Below are 19,715 nucleotides of genomic sequence, written 5' to 3' on the forward strand. Positions count from 1 at the left end.
TTAAAGCATGGCCATCTCCATCTCCCTCCGATCCCCCAAATGATCTGGTACAAAGGCCCCAAAGGCCCGTACAGAGGCCATAGATCGACGGTTTTGAAAGTGGCAGAGGCTACTAAGTGGTGGACGGAACATGCCTAGCAGGGGCCGCGAAACGCAAAAGTGGGGGGCTGACCATGCATAAATCACAATCATATGGTAATTTTTACGTTTATGTACACGCTTCCGCGGCCCCTGCCTAAAATGATACATAAAATGTCCGTTTCCATTGGGTCTGTATTTACGTCGCATATCATATTTTGCACTTTTATTACCCCTCGTCGGATAATGAACGAGTCTAATTGATTGGTTTCGTCATGGCAACGAAAGACGGCTTCTTACCACTATTTGAGTTATATTACCCATCATGCTCCGTACTGCATTGTCCTTGTGTTGGCATGTAAAATTCTTGGTATACGATTAAGGTAACTTACTTCTCGCGTAGTAAAAACGAACAGGTTGTTCTCCATGGTCGGATCGAATTCTACATGCATGGCCAAGGATCAGGATTAGCTTCATTCATAACACGATCAGAAATGTTAATTATCGATTTTATGTGATTGTGGTTACTGCATAATCATCTATCAGTGAATGGCTGAGATGAAGATCAAGAATGAAGTACCACTAGGTTGTTTGATGGCTTGATCTTGATCTGACCACTCGATATCTCATTTTCGTGGCTTTTCCCTCTGGCTCTGGCTCTGGCTCTGCACTGCTGAGCCTGTGTGAGCCTGGGTGGGGAACCGAGCCGATCCGCCGAGGGGTACGTTACGTCGGGGGTCCACGGTGGTGCTGAGCTGTGCAGTGCAGTGGAATTCCATTCTATCCCAAGACGCAAGACACGTCTCATTTGGAGTTGGATGTCTATAGTTCTTCATGATAAACAGTTGTAGGGGAGCACAGAGTTGGGGCAGTTCGGATCCCGTTAGATCTTCATATTCTGAATTTCAAGGTGATTGAATTGGATCAAAAAAAGTTAGTGGTAGAAAAATGGTAGGCCTAACTTACACTAGTACAACTAAAGTAACGTTTGTAGATCTATGACTATGTAACTTGGGCCAATATGTTTTTTGTGAGTCTGGCTCAACTGGTGTGGTGTGAACAATGACAAATCTTGATTTAATTTCACGAGAGTTCCAAATTTGTCACAGTCTATTCACTATTCATCATTAATTATCACACTGTTTGACATTTATACTATGTCTATGACCCTAGACTAGTATACCAAACAATATCTTAAGTAAAGCTTACCATATTGTAAAAAAAAAAGAAAAAAGAATGATAAATCATAATAAAAAGGGCCAAACTCGTAAGTTTGGCCAGCCGTCATGAAATCCAAGAGACCAAGAGGATATTGAACTAAGTTGATAATTGTCGGTGAAATCACATCAGTGAAATAAAGTGTAAGTTCAGTGTATGTTATGAAGAACTTTTCCTTATTATTTTTTTGTTTTATATTTTTCTAGATAGATAAATATTTTGATATCAACCTTTTAAAAAAAATGTATACACCCACATCGTAATAATTAATGATTGTAACTCGTTTGATAACCCCACCCTATGGCTATAGCTCAACACAGAAAAAAAAACAAGTTGAAAGAAAACAGAGAGAGAAAAATAACTTCAAGCAGCTGACTGGCCTAGAATTGTAAGACGGGGTGGCACAATATTTCGAGATGGGGGGGGGGGCCTAAATGTGATGTGATTTTTTTTTAAATTGAAGTAGAGGGTAATGGCCCAGACTTCTCCTTTTGTTCCCTGCCCTCCTGTGCAGCCACCCCATAACATACATTACATGTACTAGTAAGTGATTCGTAGAACCCTGCATCAAAAGTTATTTCCCCACTCTGAGGTCGCCTTGTCCTGAATGAGTCAAAAGATGGAATATGCGACCAGAATGATGAGATCATTTTAATACTCTTGCAGATTGATCATGATTTAGACTAGATTTGCGGTCACAGATTAGCTGTCCTTTGCCACCATGCATCCTGGAAGATTACCACCTCTTAAACAGCACCACCACAACCACCATCAGGACCCAATACTAGCACCATCTGTAAATCTAGGTTAGAATATGTACTTAATTTTATAAATTTATGAATATGTATTCACAATAAATATGGTAAGCACTTCTTTGTTGCTCAACCAAGTCTCATGTAAATTTACTTCTGAATTTTGTTTTCCATAATAGTTGCTAGTTTCTTTCCTTGTTTGAGTCACATTTCCTTTTTTTTTCTTTAGCATTTTTGATAATTTTACACCTGTTTTTTTTTTCATTCCATGCTCTATCCAATGCATGCAATTCAAAATGTTACTGTTTGTTGATCAAAACAATTTTTGTGCTTTCTTGTTTAGATCATATTAAAAAAAGATAGCATTACGCATACATTCATTAAGAAGGCAGGTTTAAATTCAACACTCTCCTTAATGTTTTATGCATGCCTGTTCACTGAATCTGATCCAAATCATTAAAAAAAAATAAACCAATGCACATGTAGAAGGTGGTAACCCCCTAGGGATTACTGGGTACTGTTATGTTTGTACATGAAGTAGAAATTTGTAGAAGTGCATGGCTTGAGTATCAACAAGTTTGCATGGGTAGAACCTAAATTAGTCTATATTATGTTTCTCTATAAATGTGATAAAGTGGCCTGATGAATTATACAAGTAGTTGGTAAAAACTAACAAATCTTAAGACTTACTAATTAATGACTTTCATTTTCATTTGTTTTCTCATTCCAAATTCCTAGAAACATAAGTTCCATCTTTATTGAAAAATCTGAAAATGACTATTGAGAATAAGCCAGTTTGTAAATGTAGAATCAGGATATGTACAGGTGAAGGTAATTGATCTACTAATCTAAAACTGACATTGCCTGACGTAGCATTCTCAGTTTATGTGGAGCGTTGTGGCCCAGTGGATTAGTCTCTGGACTTTGAAACAGAGGGTCGTGGGTTCAAATCCCAGCCATGGCGTAAATTCCTTTGGCAAGAAATTTATCCCCATTGTGCTGTACTCGACCCAGGTGAGGTGAATGGGTACCGGAAGGATTTATTCCTTGAACGCTTTAGCGCCTATTAATATGGCAGCTCAATTACAGTAATAATATGATAGCAAGTATCAAAGCGCAGTTGAGTATATGCACATAGTAACTGCGCTATATAAATTGACATATTATTATCATTATTATGATTTATGTCAACTGGATTCCGAACATCAAGTTTTATTTACGTGAAAACAGGTGAATGGGATATATATCTTTAAAATCGATTTATGTTCATAGCTGAAATGTGTGCATACACATTCATGAATAACTGGGAATACTCAAGGTAACAGGGCCAGGATTCAGTTCAGTCAGCAAAATGAACTGAAAATTCTACTCGGGTAAAATACCTAAATCCGCCTTTGGTATCAATTTATTGGAAATAATTACCCTATATTTCATTTTGGGCACCTCACTTTTTTAAAAGTCAAGTCTACACTAACAAAAAGGTTTCTTTGAATTATTGGGAGAAAATAAAACCATCATAATGCTAAAATTTAATCAAAGTCAGATGCAGAATAAGAAAGGTATAACATTTTAAATTTGTGCTTAATTTTACTAAACAGTTATTATTCTGGTCTGTATGCAAAGGAGAAAAACTTTGACATAAACCTTTTCTGACTATATCATGTAATACAAGATTTGAATTGCTATTTATAGCGCAACCAATTAATGAAGAGCTTAATTTTTTCGCAAAAGTTGGAAAAAAGAAGAAAAAGTGTGTTTCATCATTGGCTCTCTAGTTTGTATCATATCAACTGTGTTGTGCATTTAAACTGTTTTGTGAAAAGAAGCAAAACTTGTATAACTCTTATATTTATATTACCTCTGATTTTGATTATTTCAGCACTGTTTGTTGCTTGTTTTTATTTTTCTCTATTTATGAAATAAACTTTTTGCTGATGTGGACTTGATCTTTAAAGCACATTCTGTGGAGTATTGCTTTCTGTACAATATTACATACTTATATCATTGCATGCTGCACCAGTACATTGTGTGTGTTGTTTTACATATATTTGACATAGTTATGTGCTGCTGTGGTCCCTTGTCACCTGCTAATTTGTTTTTTGTTTTTTGCATGATGTTTTGTTGATAAGGTAAGTATAATCAAAACTGACATAGATGACAGTGCTTTATTTGAGGAATTATTATGTATTTTGTATACTGATTAATTCATTAAAGAATATTTGTAAACAATGTTTATGTTTAGATTTTATTTAAATTGTAAGCAGCATTGAATTTAGGGCGTAAACTGAAATACAAATGGAAAATAATATTTGTACATTTCATAAATATTCAAATCATGTTATTTTTCTGATATGTTTGATTTTTGCTGATTTAAAAATTGAAATATATAAAATCTTTGACAACGTATTTATAACTTGACCTTTAATATAACTTGTGATTTTTTTTAAATCTACAGTACAATGAACTGTATCTTAGCATAATATTTTGCACTGGTATTACATAAATTGCAAATTTTACTACTTACATGTACCAAGAGTGAGAGATCTCATTTTGTGACATTCTTTAACAAAGTGAATGACAACATCATGAAATCAAGAAAACATGCTCTTTTGAATCTAGCAACAAACTTATAAAATGTTCTTGCAGAATTTGTCGCATATAATTTGAAACTCAGATTTTCCACTCAGAGTTTCAATTGAATTTTGAATTAGTGCTCTGGATGAAGTTTTTTTCTTCTGATTTTTAAAGCTTTATAAATTACATTCTGTGTCCATCAACAGATGATCTGCACAAAGAAGACAATATGGAATCTGAAGATGAAATGCCCTCTTTAGGGGCTAACCATCATAAAATGTCTTCCTTCCATGCCAAAGGAATCAACCAAAGTGATATGAAGATGGGATCACAATATCCTCCGTCTCGTGCCGTGAGCACGTTGACGATGATCCAGCCAAACAGGGTCGGTGCGGCCGGTACGCAGGTGGTGGTGAAGAAAGAACATGCAATCGTCCTACGGAAGTACAAGAAAAGAAGAGGGTCTAATGCAAGTTCTCTCAACATGTTACAAGGAGGAGATGTAAGTAAAGATTTAATTGATATCAAGGGCATGTTTAGTCTCTTGATGTGTACCCTCACTCACTAAGATTCATTGAGGCATCTTTCAACAGGAACCCCATGAGGGATCTTTCACAGTGGCTTTCTTGCATTCTCCATTGTGATTTGTATAAGAGAGTGAGAGGGGAGCAAGAGGGAGAGATAGAGAGAGAGAGTAAAGGGGAAACACGTTGGAATAAAGAATGATAGTGAAGAAGAGGGACAAAGAAAGAAGATTGTTTAAATGTTATTAAGAGAAGGAGATGAAAAGAGATAAAGATAGAAAGGGAGAAAGTTATGAAAGAGTAGAGTTTAATTGAATAAAGATGTATGCTATAGTACTTCATGAGAAGAAGAAGCAATATTTGTTTGCTTGGCATTGAAAGCAAAATGTCGCCCTCTATTGGCCTAGTTGACAAGCTCTTCTGAGATGCCATGAATGTCAATGCCTTCTGTCGAAACAAGTACATGTTTTTGTCCATTCATTAAAACATGCTTAATCATCATATTGTTCGTCATACAGGTTTTACAAAATTTTGAGAAAATTGTGAAAGATCAGTGTAACTTGTAAGATGTACATTGTAGGCCAACATATTTGATGAATATCATATGTCATATGGAATTGAAAACAGAACATTGCCCTCTGTTGACAAAGTAGATATATCAATTCTTTTCGGGTGCCATGAATATATATTCCATGTGTGTACTAAAAAGGTACTTGTCCATTCAAGTAAATAAATATTTGTTAACCATATTCATCATACAGGTATTTGCAAGCAATATTTTTATGGTTGCTCCCAAAATGGAAAATGTTAACCTTTTTTTGTACAGTATTTTTACATTCTTGTACCAACCTGATAAAAGTTAAGTTTAAAGGAGTATACCATGGTTACCACCCTGATATCATTAATGTGGTTTTACATGTAGCAGCAAAATACATGTATATGGAAAACATAGGCCTACTTTGAATTAATGAAGGTTTTAAGAAAATCAATTGAAAAACTTTGCCCAATAAAATCCATAAATTTCCCTTTCATTGCTTCATAATTGAAAACACTTTTCTCATAGAAGCATAATGTAAGAAAGGATATGTTTTGATGAAGTCCATGCACAGGTGAAATAATTGTTGATTTTTCTTCGAAAAAAAAGGCATTTTAAAGAATTTTATGAACGATTTGCTTGCATATATATGACCTTATGAAATAAAAACTTTCAAAAGCCATAACTCTTGTTTATTGATGGATTTTTGTATTTATAAAAATCAACTTACTTCCCCTTTGTATTAATACACGTAACTCAATTTTAGCAAAAATGGAAGTAGGTCCTTATAGAACCACTTTAGCTCTTTAAATCACAGGATGTCCTGCTACATGTATTGTCATTGCATCTTATCTCATATCCTGGCTGGTAATATTGGTAGAATTTTGCTTTCAATATGCTCTTTCATTGACATACATACATGTAGACTGTTAAGCTCTCATTTATAATGGACATGATTTATCATGTTTACACAAGAAGTATTCAGTTGCATGCAGAAAGCGCTTAGAAATATGTGGATACGTTATCATTTGACAATTTAACAAAATGATGTGTTAAAAATTAGTGGTCAAGCATGTGTATGGCAACTGTTTTACTTGTACGGGCACTGTAAGGTCTTGTTTATACTTCTCCAGAAACCCTGATTCTGGAGAAATGAAGGTTGTGAAACGCACCTTAAATTTACGATTGGCGATGTGAAATGTTAGAATGAAAATAAGCATGGACACAACCATGTTTCAAACTCACCACGAATGAAAACGCTGACTCTGGCCTGAAAAGTGGAAGCATTTCACACCCTTATGAATTCTTATGCTCTCCCAGAAAAAATAATCATCTAAGTTATTTGAAATGTGCTTTGAAAATATTCAAAATACTTTGTTTAGACACATCATCACAGACTAATTCAAAATGACAATTTTGTGGGTCCTTATGTAAGAGAGAGCTTGAAAGACTGCATGTTTTTAAATGAATTTAAACCATTTATATAAAATTGCTCTCAGTTTTCTGTTTTTACGTACATGTAGTACTGTAATCATATTAAGAACAAGCTTGATTTTCCCTTTGAATATGAATTTACAATATTTACACTGCATTATTAGCAAACGGTGATTTGAGTCATGGTTGGTTGGTCATTGTGCAGTCGTGCACTCATAAAAACACTGAAAATGTGAGGTTTCATGTACTACATGTATTACTTTGTTGCTGGAATTAGAATTGAATGACTTATATGAGATCATTAATGTGAAAAGATCAATCCAACTATTAAATGTCAAAAGCCTAATACTGTACTTAAAATTTTAGTTATGAAATGATAACTTAATACATAATATATAGATACATATGAAACTTAGGATATGCTGTTTTAAACTAAGTTATTAGATTTAATTTTTCATTTTGAGAGACTCAGTGTGGGCTTTGGTATTCTGAAGTATAGTTGACAAAAATTACCTAAAGCATGTACACACAACTGACAAACTGGCTGATTTCTGTTCACAACTGTAGTCTGTCAGGGTAAGCCCCATACTGAAAATGTCACTTCTTCTTGAAGTTTGTCTAACTCCTTAGAGAAAAGGTAAATTTGACATATCACAAACTTGCTTTGATTGTAAGATTCATATAAGACTTATTGCTATTTTTGGATTGTTTTAGTGCAGCAGATATGACTATATTATTTTCTGATACAGGTCAGATATGTATATGTACTTTAGATGTAATTTTATTAATTGTTTTTATCTAAATATAGAATTGCATAAGTTGAATGCTATCTTTATTAATAGAATTTTACTAATTATGATGCTGATCTAAACATTTTATTTTCTTTTTGCTATTTTGAAATGGATAATCCATAGTAATTTTTTACCTTCATTGTCCCTCAATTGCTTCAATGCATCATTAGTCTGGCTTTACCCATCGTAATCAATAGACTTGACCAAACTTGCTAACAAGTTCATGAAGGTCCATACACGTAGTTCCCATCAGTACCAGGATATCGTTTTGGGCTGTTCCATAATGCAGTTGAGGGGTTGAATGGAAATCAACCAAAGGAAATTAGGTGGAAGGTAGAAGAGAAAGAGAGAGAGGGGGGGGGGGGGGCTATATGTAGAGCTATGTTGATCTTGCTTTATACTCTCATTCTGCCAGACCATATCGGGCTAGTCTGCTGTTCAATAAGTTTGTGGAGTGGCACTTCTCCTCAAACAGGACACGGCTCAGTTTTCGACTGGATAAGAATGATATCCATCTAGTTTATCATTAATTAAGAATATTGAATTGCTCTCGAGATGTTCTTTGGAGTAGAAATCAATCAGTTACGGAATCTATCTCAAGTTTGGAAGGAAACTTGTGGAATTCAGGAGGGCGTATGTTTATAGCATAGCGTGTTGACCCCCTACTATATGTGATTCATTGCATGTATCCTATTGTCATATCGTCTGACTTGTGCATGACTTTTTGTCTTTGTAATTTCCCTTGAATTAACTTTGCCGTGAAGAAACCCTAATCAATCAGTCACTTAAAGTTGAATCACTGACGTTGACATTGACTGGAGCATTTTGCGGTGACTTGCTCTTTCTCTACCCCATATTTCCTTCTATAACGGAAGCAACGGTGGGCAACGCTAAACCTCCATCAAAATGTGCTGAAGAAAGTTCTTTTTGACTTGTTGCATGTTAGTGAATCATTTTATTAGTTCAAAATGAGCGACCGGAAAAGACACTCCTTGACGAGGCAGGCAACATTAAATGGAAGTCGCAGTGGAACTCTTTTGAGAGCAAGTAGCGTCATCGAACGCAAGCTAAGTGATCGAAGTGAAGATATGTTCAATGTGGAAAACACACTTTATGGTCTTTTAGAGGAAGAAGAGAATCAGGTTGTACGTATGAAAAAAATCATTTGCTTTTATCATAATCCTGATATAGAAAAGGAGATACATTTAAACAAATTTCATTTAAAGTTCATGCTATTCAGCAAAAATATAGTAAAAAGAGAAGGTAATTTCAGTAAAATCTATAGCACTTTAATACTGAAAATTCTCTGATAATTATAAGCCCCTATGTTAACACTTAAATCTGATCATTCCATTGCTACAAAAAAGTATCTTTGTCATTTAATAGTAATACATGGCATATAAAATCTAAATTATTTCATTATTTAGAAGGCATAGTTGAGTGTAGATACAAAACTTCCATTTGGGCCTTGCTAGACACTCCTTGTGTTCCATTTGTATTCTTTCAAACCCAACTAAAATGAATTCTGCTGCTAAAGTATGAACCATGCAAAGTGTATTCTTTTCGAGGTATAGTGCATGAATATCTCGGTGAGAAGTTTCTGTTGTGCAAAAGAGAAGTATAATTTGTTCAAAATAAACAGAGAGGTGCAGGATGGTTAAAGACCTTGGAAGGTGGTTCCTTTCCATTCGTCACTAAAATTTGAAAAGTGTGAAACTTGGATCTCAGATCAATATACTCGTACACAATTTTCTATTTTAAATGCAATTTAGTATGCATAGACGTGGAGATGTACAATACTAGTATGAATGGATAATTTATAATTGTTAAAGGACAAGTCCACCACAACAAATACATGTAATGGATATGAATAAATAGAGAAAAATCCAACAAGCATAATACTGAAAATTTCATCAAAATCGGATGTAAAAAAAGAGAGTTATGAATTTTTAGGTTACGCTTAATTTCACAAAATAGTTAAATGCACATCCTGGTCGGTATGCAAATTAGACAACTGATGACATCACTCACTCACTATTTCTTTTGCATTTTATTATATGACATATGAAATAATCTAATTTTCTCATTGTCCTGTGAAATAAAGTTTAATTTCTCCCTGAACACGTGGAATTACCACTGTTTAACATTTTATGGTTCAGTCAAGTTGATCCTTATTGTCAGATCTGTAAACAATAAAACACAAAAGAAATAGTGAGTGAGAGACATCATTGATTTTCTCATTTGGATGTGACTAAATTGTGCATATAACTATTTTGTGAAAAATAAGCGAAATATTAAAGTGTCATAACTTTTTCATTTTACATCTGATTTTGATGAAATTTTCAGCATAATGTTTCCTGATTTTTCTCTATTGATTCAAATCAAAATTTTTCTGTGATGGACTTGACCTTTAATTTGAAACAAAGTTAAAATTGGAAGGCAAGGGGTGAACAGATGTTTTATGGAAGTTTTTAAACTTTAAAAAGCCTAATCTGTGTTTGAGTATGATTATTTGTAATTGATCAACTAATCAATTGATAAATTGATATTAAGTAATAAATCTGTTGATTAATTCATTAATAAAATAATAAGTTTATTTATTTTAAATACATTTATTAATTTTTAATGCATTGTTTTACAATTCATTTTTCTTCATTGCTTTTTGTGGAGGGGGTGTCTTAAGGATGGGTTTAATAATGAAGGACCATCATACATGTATATGTTTATTTGACATTTCAGAAAAAGCTTGAATATGCTTGTACTCATACGAGTGGGCAAGAAAATATTTTGCTGTTAAATCTGCACATTACAGCGTTTTCCATGGGTTATTTGCATGTTGTCTGCTTGCAGTGCATAAGGATCGTTGTCTGATGCCTTTTTTTAGCCTCAGAAAAATCCTAGTCATAACAATTGCTCATTCCACAAAGTCTTGTCGTGTGATTATTGCTCATCATTCACTGACAGGCCAAGAACATGGTGAAGGGTTATGTGGGGGGGGGGGGGGGGATAGTCCAGTGCCCCTACCTGAGCTACATGTAGCTGGATAATTTGCCAAAAAATGTGTGCTTTTTGTCAAAAATCCTAGCTGAGCTGGCTTTTAGGATTAGATTAACTTTTAGACGATTCCTGTATGTAATAGCGTACTAATTATGTCTGAACTACAAATTATTTCAAAGATTATTCTTATTGGGATAGTTTGCCTTATCAGAAATTGCAGCATACATGTGGTTTGAAAATTAAGGCTGCTGGAGATGGGCCTATATTCATGCTGTTATTTTCTAAGCGCATGGTGAGCTCATACTGTCACTTTAATGAGCAGGCCTTTAGTTCTGTGTTCGTCTGTATGTCCAAGCCCCTGGACTGTTGTAGTTCCCTGTTCTTGTCAGTCTTGATAATACAGACAAGCGATGGGTCTTGCATAGCTTAAATAATTTCAGCAATGAGATGTGTCACTATAGATACAAACACAGCCAGGCTCATGATAACCATGCATCTAGGACCTGTAACACAAAAGATGCAATCAATTTCTATAAATTGCTTGTATCTGCCAGTCTATGGAAAACCGTGTACTGTATAAGAAATTACAATTGATTGTAACTGATTGTGTCTCTTTATAACAGAGCCCTGGTATAATAACTCCTGTGGGTTATAGGAAGATGGAGAGAGTGAGGAAAGAGAGTGAGAGAGAGAGATAGGCAGGGGGGGGGGATATAATTATGGTATTTACATCAGACTGGGTGTGCTGATTGCATCTGTGTACCAGGTCTATAGCTATTAGCACCCCATCATATATGATTTGTTTGAAATACTTGTTCTTTTATAATGGCAATGTAATGTCATCCCTTCAGTGTGTTAGCATGAAATTGAACTTTATTGCAGGACACTATTATAAACCTGTTTCTGTATAAATACATAAGTATGTTTACAGTTTTGTAGGCTAAAGTAATCTACTATTTTGGCATCGAACGATAATGCTTTATTCTCAAATGAATGTTGGATTCATCATTACAAATACCATTCCAATCAATGATGCCATTTCAACTCGATCTTGTTAAAGGGGAAGTTCACCCCAACAAAAAGTTTATTGTAAAAATAGCAGAAAAAATAATAACAAATATTGGTGAAGGTTTGAGGAAAATCCATTAAAGATTATTAAAGAAAGTTATTATAATTTTAAGTTTGTGATTTGTGACGTCATAGATAAGCAGCTGACCATATGTTATGTAATATAAAATGCATAAATTAATTTTCAATTTTTAGAAATAGAAAATGAAATTTTATTGATTTTAAAAATTCACGATACATATGAAGCTGCTCGCATGTGATGTCACAAATCTAAAAATTAAATTTCTAATAACTTTTTAAATCTTTGATCGATTTTCCTAAACCTTCACCAATATTTTTTATTATTTTGTCTGCTATTTTTACAATAAACTTTTTGTCAGGGAGAACTTCCCCTCTAAGTATCTTTTATCTGTTTCTTGTTATGGCGCCTTTTCTATATATCTGTACAAGCTTCTTCATTCATACTATTAAAAAGAAAAAAAGAAGAATAATTATTCTATTTTTTCAAATTTCCAATTATCCGAATAGGAAATTATCAAAACATATGTACATGTACTGTACTTGTTGTATACAATATCACCTTAGATATTAGAAACTAAGTTCTGTACATTTTTATGATATGATTTGATCACCTTTAATACTGAATGATTGTTATTTTGTGGTTTTTTTTTCATGTGATATTGATGTGTGCTTTTTTATCTTTTTAGCTGTGATTGATTTTTGTTCAAATGAACCAATTTATACATGCTTATATTGATAGACTGATCAACCATGGATTCGAGAGAATATTCTGATGAGAGAGTGTACCCGCTTCACACCGGCTCCTCCTGATGATAAAGACAAAAAGTAAGTAAAGTTTCACATATTTTTTTTTTTTTCTTTTTTCAGAAAATACGGAAACTAACTTATGTATGGCAACATTGATTTGATTGGCAACTGACAGTAGTTATTCAGCCATGAATGGTCAGAGGAGAAACAGTGAGGGAAGAAATTACAGGAGAAGGGGGGTGGAGGGTGAGCTTATAAATTCAAGTAGGGAGGCACAGAGAGTATGAGCTGAATAAAAAAATGAAGGAGTTGGAATAGAGAACTCAATTTGTAAATAAGGGGATAAGGAAAGTGGTAGAATAGCATTGACAGTGTGAGTATGTAAAGGATATGACATTTGATAAAGAATTCAGGAGAAAACTACGCAGGAGGATGAAATGGGGGTAAGAATGAAATTACCCTAAGAGTTTGTGGTTCAGAGAGGAAGAAGTGTGTGATGCAGTGGTAGTGAATGTTTAAAAAAAGGAGAGTAAGAAGGGGGCAAATGTGAAGTGCTGGTGTGATTGGGTGGAGAGAGGTTAAAACAAATAGGATAATTGGAAAACACAATTCAGGTAAAAAATAACAGAAGACCTCCTCCCCAAAAAAAAATGATTTTAGTAGTATGATAACAATTTCATATTACATTCCAGTGAATTCAAGCAAATAAATGTGACTGATTAAAATTATTTTTTTTAGGAGACATGAAGATCCCAAGTGTCAGTGTAAAAAGAGGAGGAAGAAACATGAAGATAGATTTTTACAGAACCCAGACCCAAAAGCCAAATGGAAAGTAGAAACCCATACCCATACTCTTGCCACAAATGCCTACGGGGAGATAGAGTTCATTGGGGCTGTTGGAGGGGTTGTTGGCCAGAAAGCAAGGAAGGTAGGCCCTCTTTTGTTTTTATTTTATGATGCTGTTTTTAATATTATTTGCAAAAATGATAACCCCAACGTTGCAACCAGATAATGTATGCAAAGATGATAAACCTTGTTCTTTTATTATGACGAGTTGACGGAACAAAAACTCGGGAGAAATGAAGGAAAGAGAGGGTAAAGAGAAACAGTTCAAAAGAGTTATCATTAAAAGATCTAAGTTTAATATAAAAATCTATTATTGACTTCTGAGGCTATTATGAAATTGGCAATGTATCAAAATGATAGGTTTTATTTATTTACCATCCTTAATATTTCTAATACAGGACAATATCATTTTTGTCTCGCCCACCAGAGGTGAAGGCGAGACTTAGGGATCCAAATGTCGTCCGTCCGTCACAAATCTAATGACACATAACTCCACAACCGTAAGTCGCTTTTCAATCAAACTTGGATGGTAGATGGACTTGGGGGACCTGCATGTTATGCTGCAGTCAGAGGTCACATGGTAAAGTCAAAGGTCATTTTCAGGTCAACGTTAAAGTTTACATGCAGGTCAACGTTAAAGTTTACATGCAAGACTCTCTTATGACACCTAACTCCGCAACCGTAAGTCACTTTTCAACCAAACTTGGATGGTAGATGGACTTGAGGGACCTGCATGTTATGCTGCAGTCGGAGGTCACATGGTAAGGTCAAAGGTCATTTTCAGGTCAATGTTAAAGTTTACATGCAAGACTCTCTTATGACACCTAACTCCGCAACCGTAAATCACTTTTCAACCAAACTTGGATGGTAGATGGACTTGGGGGACCTGCATGTTATGCTGCAGTCGGAGGTCACATGGTAAGGTCAAAGGTCATTTTCAGGTCAATGTTAAAGTTTACATGCAAGACTCTCTTATGACACCTAACTCCGCAACCGTAAATCACTTTTCAACCAAACTTGGATGGTAGATGGACTTGGGGGACCTGCATGTTATGCTGCAGTCGGAGGTCACATGGTAAGTCAAAGGTAATTTTCAGGTCAACGTTAAAGTTTACATGCAAGACTCTCTTATGACACCTAACTCCGCAACCATAAGTCACTTTTCAACCAAACTTGGATGGTAGATGGACTTGGGGGACCTGCATGTGATGCTTCAGTCAGAGGTCACATGGTTAGGTCAAAGGTCATTTTCAGGTCAATGTTAAAGTTTACATTCAAGACTCCCTTATGACACCTAACTCCGCAACCGTAAGTCACTTTCCAACAAAACTTGGATGGTAGATGTACTTAGGCGACCTGCATGTTTTGCTGCAGTGGGAGGTCACATGGCAAGGTCAAAGGTCATTTTCAGTTCAACATAAAAGTTTACGTGCAAGGCTCTTATGACAAGTGTTATTCCATCCCAGTTATTTCACAATGAAGTTTCGATACAATTCTGTTGCGTGCCCTCGCAAATCACGATATTTCTGGTTATTTTCATAAGTGGGCGATACACAAAATCGCTTTTGCCTTGTATTTTGTATTTTTTCATGCTCTTCTTTTCTTAATATTTCTTCCTCTTTATACTTATATTTTTTATTTTCTCTTTCCTTTCCCTTTTCCCCATTTGTAGTTAAATTGAAACTTCCAGGGGGCCGGCCCCTTTATGATCCTACCCATTACCTCCCCCATTTGATAAAAATATTGATCAATGTATAATATCTTTTACTTGACAGTTCATAAGAGTGGATTATGATACTGCTCCTTCTAAGCTTCTCTCCCTCTTTCAAGACGTTTGGAAGCTTCCCAAACCTAAACTTCTCATCTCAGTTACTGGAGGAGCACAGAACTTTCCCCTCAATCACAGACTCAAAGATGTCTTCCGTAAAGGCCTCATCAAAGCTGCTACCAGCACAAGTAAGTTTCCAATTGCATTTCACTGTTTTTGTTTCTCTCTCGTTGCTGTAAATGACTATTTTTCAGAGAGAAAAAAAAGAAGAAAATATATGATGTCATTTATTCTGTAAGTGATATAATTTAAAAGTGCAATTATGCTATTCTTTCATTTTTTCTTTCTTTCTTTCTTTCATCATTCGTTCATCCATTCACTTTCTTATTCTCTGTTTCTTTGTTACTTTTTTTATTCTGTGATAGATTTATTCATTTCAATTTGTTATATCCCTATGATTGAATTTATTCATTTGTATATTAATTTACTGTTTGTTTATTTTTACTTTGTTTATTTCTCATATGCAATAATAAAATTTATTGTTGATTCATGCTACCTTTTATTAAGGAATTGTTGGGATCTATAGGATGATAATAACAATAATAGGCATTTATATGGTGCCATCTATCTAGAAATAATCTATTCCAAGGCGCACAAGAAAAAGAAAGAATGAGAGAGTTTGGATGAGTGTCAATAACTAATACTGTTAGAAAAGATAAGACTTCAGTTTAGATTTGAAAGTCTCCGGTGATGATATAATTCTTTAATTCAATGGCAAATTATTCCAAAGAGAAGGGGCTGTAGCCAAGAAGTTCGTGCACCATTATAGGCTATACATGTTTTGAGAGTCTTAAGAAGATGCTGGTGTGATGATCTCAGGCCACGAGATGGTGTATAAGGCATGACAAGGTCCTGTAAATATTTTGGTGGCATACCATTTTAAAACGTAAGTGAGAGGAAGTATTTTAAATTGGCAACCAATGTAACTTTTGTAGAATTGGAGAAATGTGTTTGATATTTTGACGTACCAGTTAAAAAAAAAAAGAAGGATGAAAGCTGTCTGGAACCAGTGAAACCCATAGGCTTGCTAAAGGTGTCATATTTGCCATGGCCGTTTCAGCTGCCCATAGCTGTACAAATTAGTGAGGTTAACACTGTCAGATTGAGGGTCAAAAATGTCATGTTATGGGTTAATCAAGTTTGACATATAAACTGTTTTCAATTAGTTTGTGAAGGACTTAGATACACTTAAGCTCAAAGCTGATAGGACAGTTGAAGAAAAAAGAGAGAGAGAAAAAAAAGGAAGATGATGAATGGTGAAGATGATGAAGGGTGAATTCGTGAAGGGTGACAGATGGGGTGCAAGAGGCATTCATGAATTTCTGAAAACTAAATAGTATTACAATTTGCTTAAGGACGTTCCACAGTTATGTTTGTGCGCATTATGATCTGCGCATAGTTTACACTCTACGCGCTGACGTCACAATGGATGAACAGGTGATTAATTAGCTGCGGGTATGAGCTGATTTTTCTCATCTTCTGCACTTATTTCATGAAGCTAAAAAATTTAATTATTCCATGGAACATTAAAAAAAAAATCTCTACAATTTCAAAATACTTTACTCTGCAGTGCTGCCAAGAATCACGAATATAACCACGAGTTTGAATAAATGGTAGAGTGGTTTTGATTTTTTCTTCACATAGATACAAAGCATTCGGCGCATTTTTTGTGTTTTAAAAAGCACATTTGCTATAATAAAAATGCTGATAGTTTAAAAACAAGCACATGAACCCCTATTTTTCAATGTTTGTACCTCTTATGTATACCTTCCTCTACAACTCTGCAAATTTTGGTGAAAATGACATGGATTTTAAATAAAGTGCAGCATTTATTGTACGTTTGTAGTTTGTTACTGAAATCTTACATTTTTTAGATTGGGATTTTTTAATCTTTTACCCCATATTTAAGAACTGACAGTGCTGTTAAACTTAAAATTGCAAACAAATAGCACTATAAGTAGATTCTACACTCTAACGATACAATTATTAACTCTCTTGCGAAATTTGATGACTTTTTCATGTATTTTGACTGAGTAATAGAGGTTTAAAACTCATTGTAGTAATCTTGGGCGGTCTAAAAATGCCAAATTCTTTTGAATGCGCAATTCTTAAGAACATCAATTTGGGTGAATTTTGAAGCTCTATAGCAAAAAATCAAGCACATGGACCTATGTTAATTTTTGAATATTTCGAATATTAAGGTTCTAAAGTATCTATGCGCAAAGTTTGGTGAAAATGACATGGATTTCACTTTAACTGTGGAACGTCCTTAAAATATATATTCTATATCAACTACGGGCAACCATCTTCCTTATCATGTCCCAATTATGTTTCCAGTGTTGTAATGTAGGCCTATATTGTATTTTTAAATGAATGACATTAGTTTTTAGGAAGGAATATGAAATTAAATCAGTTTTTTTAATCATCATTCAGGTGCCTGGATCATTACTGGAGGAACCCATGCTGGTGTGATGAAGTATGTAGGGGATGCTGTCAGGGACCACACCCTTGCTAATGGGCGGAGCAACGTAGTTGCTATCGGGATAGCATCATGGGGGGTGATAAGAAACAGAGAAAAACTCATAGATGATAACGTAAGTACCCGTCATTCAATACATGTATTCCACATTCCAATCAAATATTGGGGTGGTTTCCTAAAGCTGTTGGTCAGGTTACACACATGTCTGTTAACAAATGGACCATAGCAAGATAAATCACCCATAGCTAATATTAAAGTATGGAGAACTTAAAGGGGAATGAAACCTTTGGAACAAGTAGGCCTGTGTAAAAACAGAAAAATCAAAGAATAATAACAAAGAAAGTTTGAGAAAAATCAGACAAATAATGAGAAAGTTATGAGCATTTGAATATTGCAATCACTAATGCCATGGAGATCCTCCCATTGGCAATGTGACAAGGATGTGTGATGTCACATGTGAACAACTTTCCCTTTGATGGACTATAAAATACACCCAAATTTAAATATCTCTTTTTGCTTTTTCTTATGGTGATACAAACTCTTTATCCATGATGTATTCTTTAAAAATCTGTATTACATGCCCTCCTATAGAAAGAACACATGATCTACTGATAGATGTGATAAAAGAGGAAGTTTAAGTGAAATATATACTAAAGTAATGGGGAGAGTTGTTCACAAGTGACATCACACATCTTTGTCGCATTGCCAATGTGAGGATATCCATAGCATTAGTGATCGCAATATTCAAATGCTCATAACTTTCTCATTATTTGTCCGATTTTTCTCAAACTTTCGTTGATCTGTTTCTTCTTCTGTTTTCACACAAGCTATCTTGTTCCAAAGGTTTCATTCTCCTTTAAGATCAATAGTAAATATTCACTCCATCAAATTGACAACATTGAACTCTTCAAATCATCTCTCAAAACTCACTTATTTCAGCAGATGTGTAATAATTAGCTTTATAGTTAGATGAGCCTGCACCTATGAATATTTTTAACAGAGATATAAATGCTGTGGATCATCATCATCGTTTTTTAAAGTGATTTCTACAAAGCAAAGCTATTAGAGGCAGTAATGTGGATTGTTAACAGGCAATATTTATTTCAACTTTTAGTAAATGCTTCATGGCTTTCAGAATCTGTAGATCATGCAACTGATTATTTCCCCTGTGATTTAGCTTGCTACAATAACACTTTATAAAATTCCATAGAAAGAAATGCCAGTAATTCATTTATCTGATAAAAAAATATTGATGAAGTATGTAATATGGTATGTAACGTCAGTTACCTAAAACATGAAATTTTATTTCTCATTTTCCAGAAAAGAGGATATATTATATGAAACTTGGTAGATTTCCTCCTTAGGTAACACCCCTCCCTTCTACACCAAAATTAAAAATAATCAATGAACAATCAAGCCATAGGGTACCATTGAATATGTTTAATGTCAATTACCAAGTGGAAAATGTAATGTCAGTTACCGAGATGTAATGTCAGTTACCATGATAAAACGTTGGTTATCAATAGTGAAATGCAAATGTAGTCAATTTTATGGTGAAAAAATATTGTAGGCCTATACTTGTTATTTAAGTTTTTCACTTAGTTAAATCACACCAGAAGGAGCTTGCTATTGATTTTTAAAAGGTATAGTTCACAAGGAATACTATATAAATTTATGAAGGAAGTTGCATTTCCATCGTGCAAAAAAATTACTGTGAAATTGCATATGTACATGTACTTACCAAGTACCTAATTGTTTGTATCAGACAAATATATATTTTTTTTTTCGGGGGAGGGGGTTCTTTTTCCAACCTATTTTTTAAA

General features: G+C 34.4%; 1 protein-coding gene across 11 annotated transcripts in view; it reads left to right on the forward strand.

Annotated features, from left to right (window-relative positions):
* The first annotated feature begins 426 nt into the window (after positions 1–426).
* LOC129257707 (transient receptor potential cation channel subfamily M member-like 2) overlaps positions 427–19,715 on the forward strand; it is a 64,782-nt gene continuing 45,493 nt past the window's right edge. For 2 of the 11 annotated variants that reach the window (XM_054896098.2, XM_054896099.2), the window contains exons 1-7: positions 427–988; positions 1,963–2,102; positions 4,829–5,124; positions 12,732–12,817; positions 13,478–13,667; positions 15,361–15,541; positions 17,847–18,007. In XM_054896098.2, coding sequence (XP_054752073.2) covers positions 2,018–2,102; positions 4,829–5,124; positions 12,732–12,817; positions 13,478–13,667; positions 15,361–15,541; positions 17,847–18,007 — 999 coding nt within the window. In that variant the 5' untranslated portion in view covers positions 427–988; positions 1,963–2,017. Of the gene's footprint in view, positions 1,030–1,962; positions 2,103–4,828; positions 5,125–8,309; positions 9,052–12,731; positions 12,818–13,477; positions 13,668–15,360; positions 15,542–17,846; positions 18,008–19,715 lie in introns of those variants that run through there. The other 9 variants (XM_064096529.1, XM_064096532.1, XM_064096531.1 and 6 more) reach the window with 7 other exon arrangements.

The sequence above is a fragment of the Lytechinus pictus genome, chromosome 3 (assembly GCF_037042905.1).
Source record: "Lytechinus pictus isolate F3 Inbred chromosome 3, Lp3.0, whole genome shotgun sequence".
In the NCBI taxonomy this organism is placed as follows: Eukaryota; Metazoa; Echinodermata; class Echinoidea; order Temnopleuroida; family Toxopneustidae; genus Lytechinus; species Lytechinus pictus.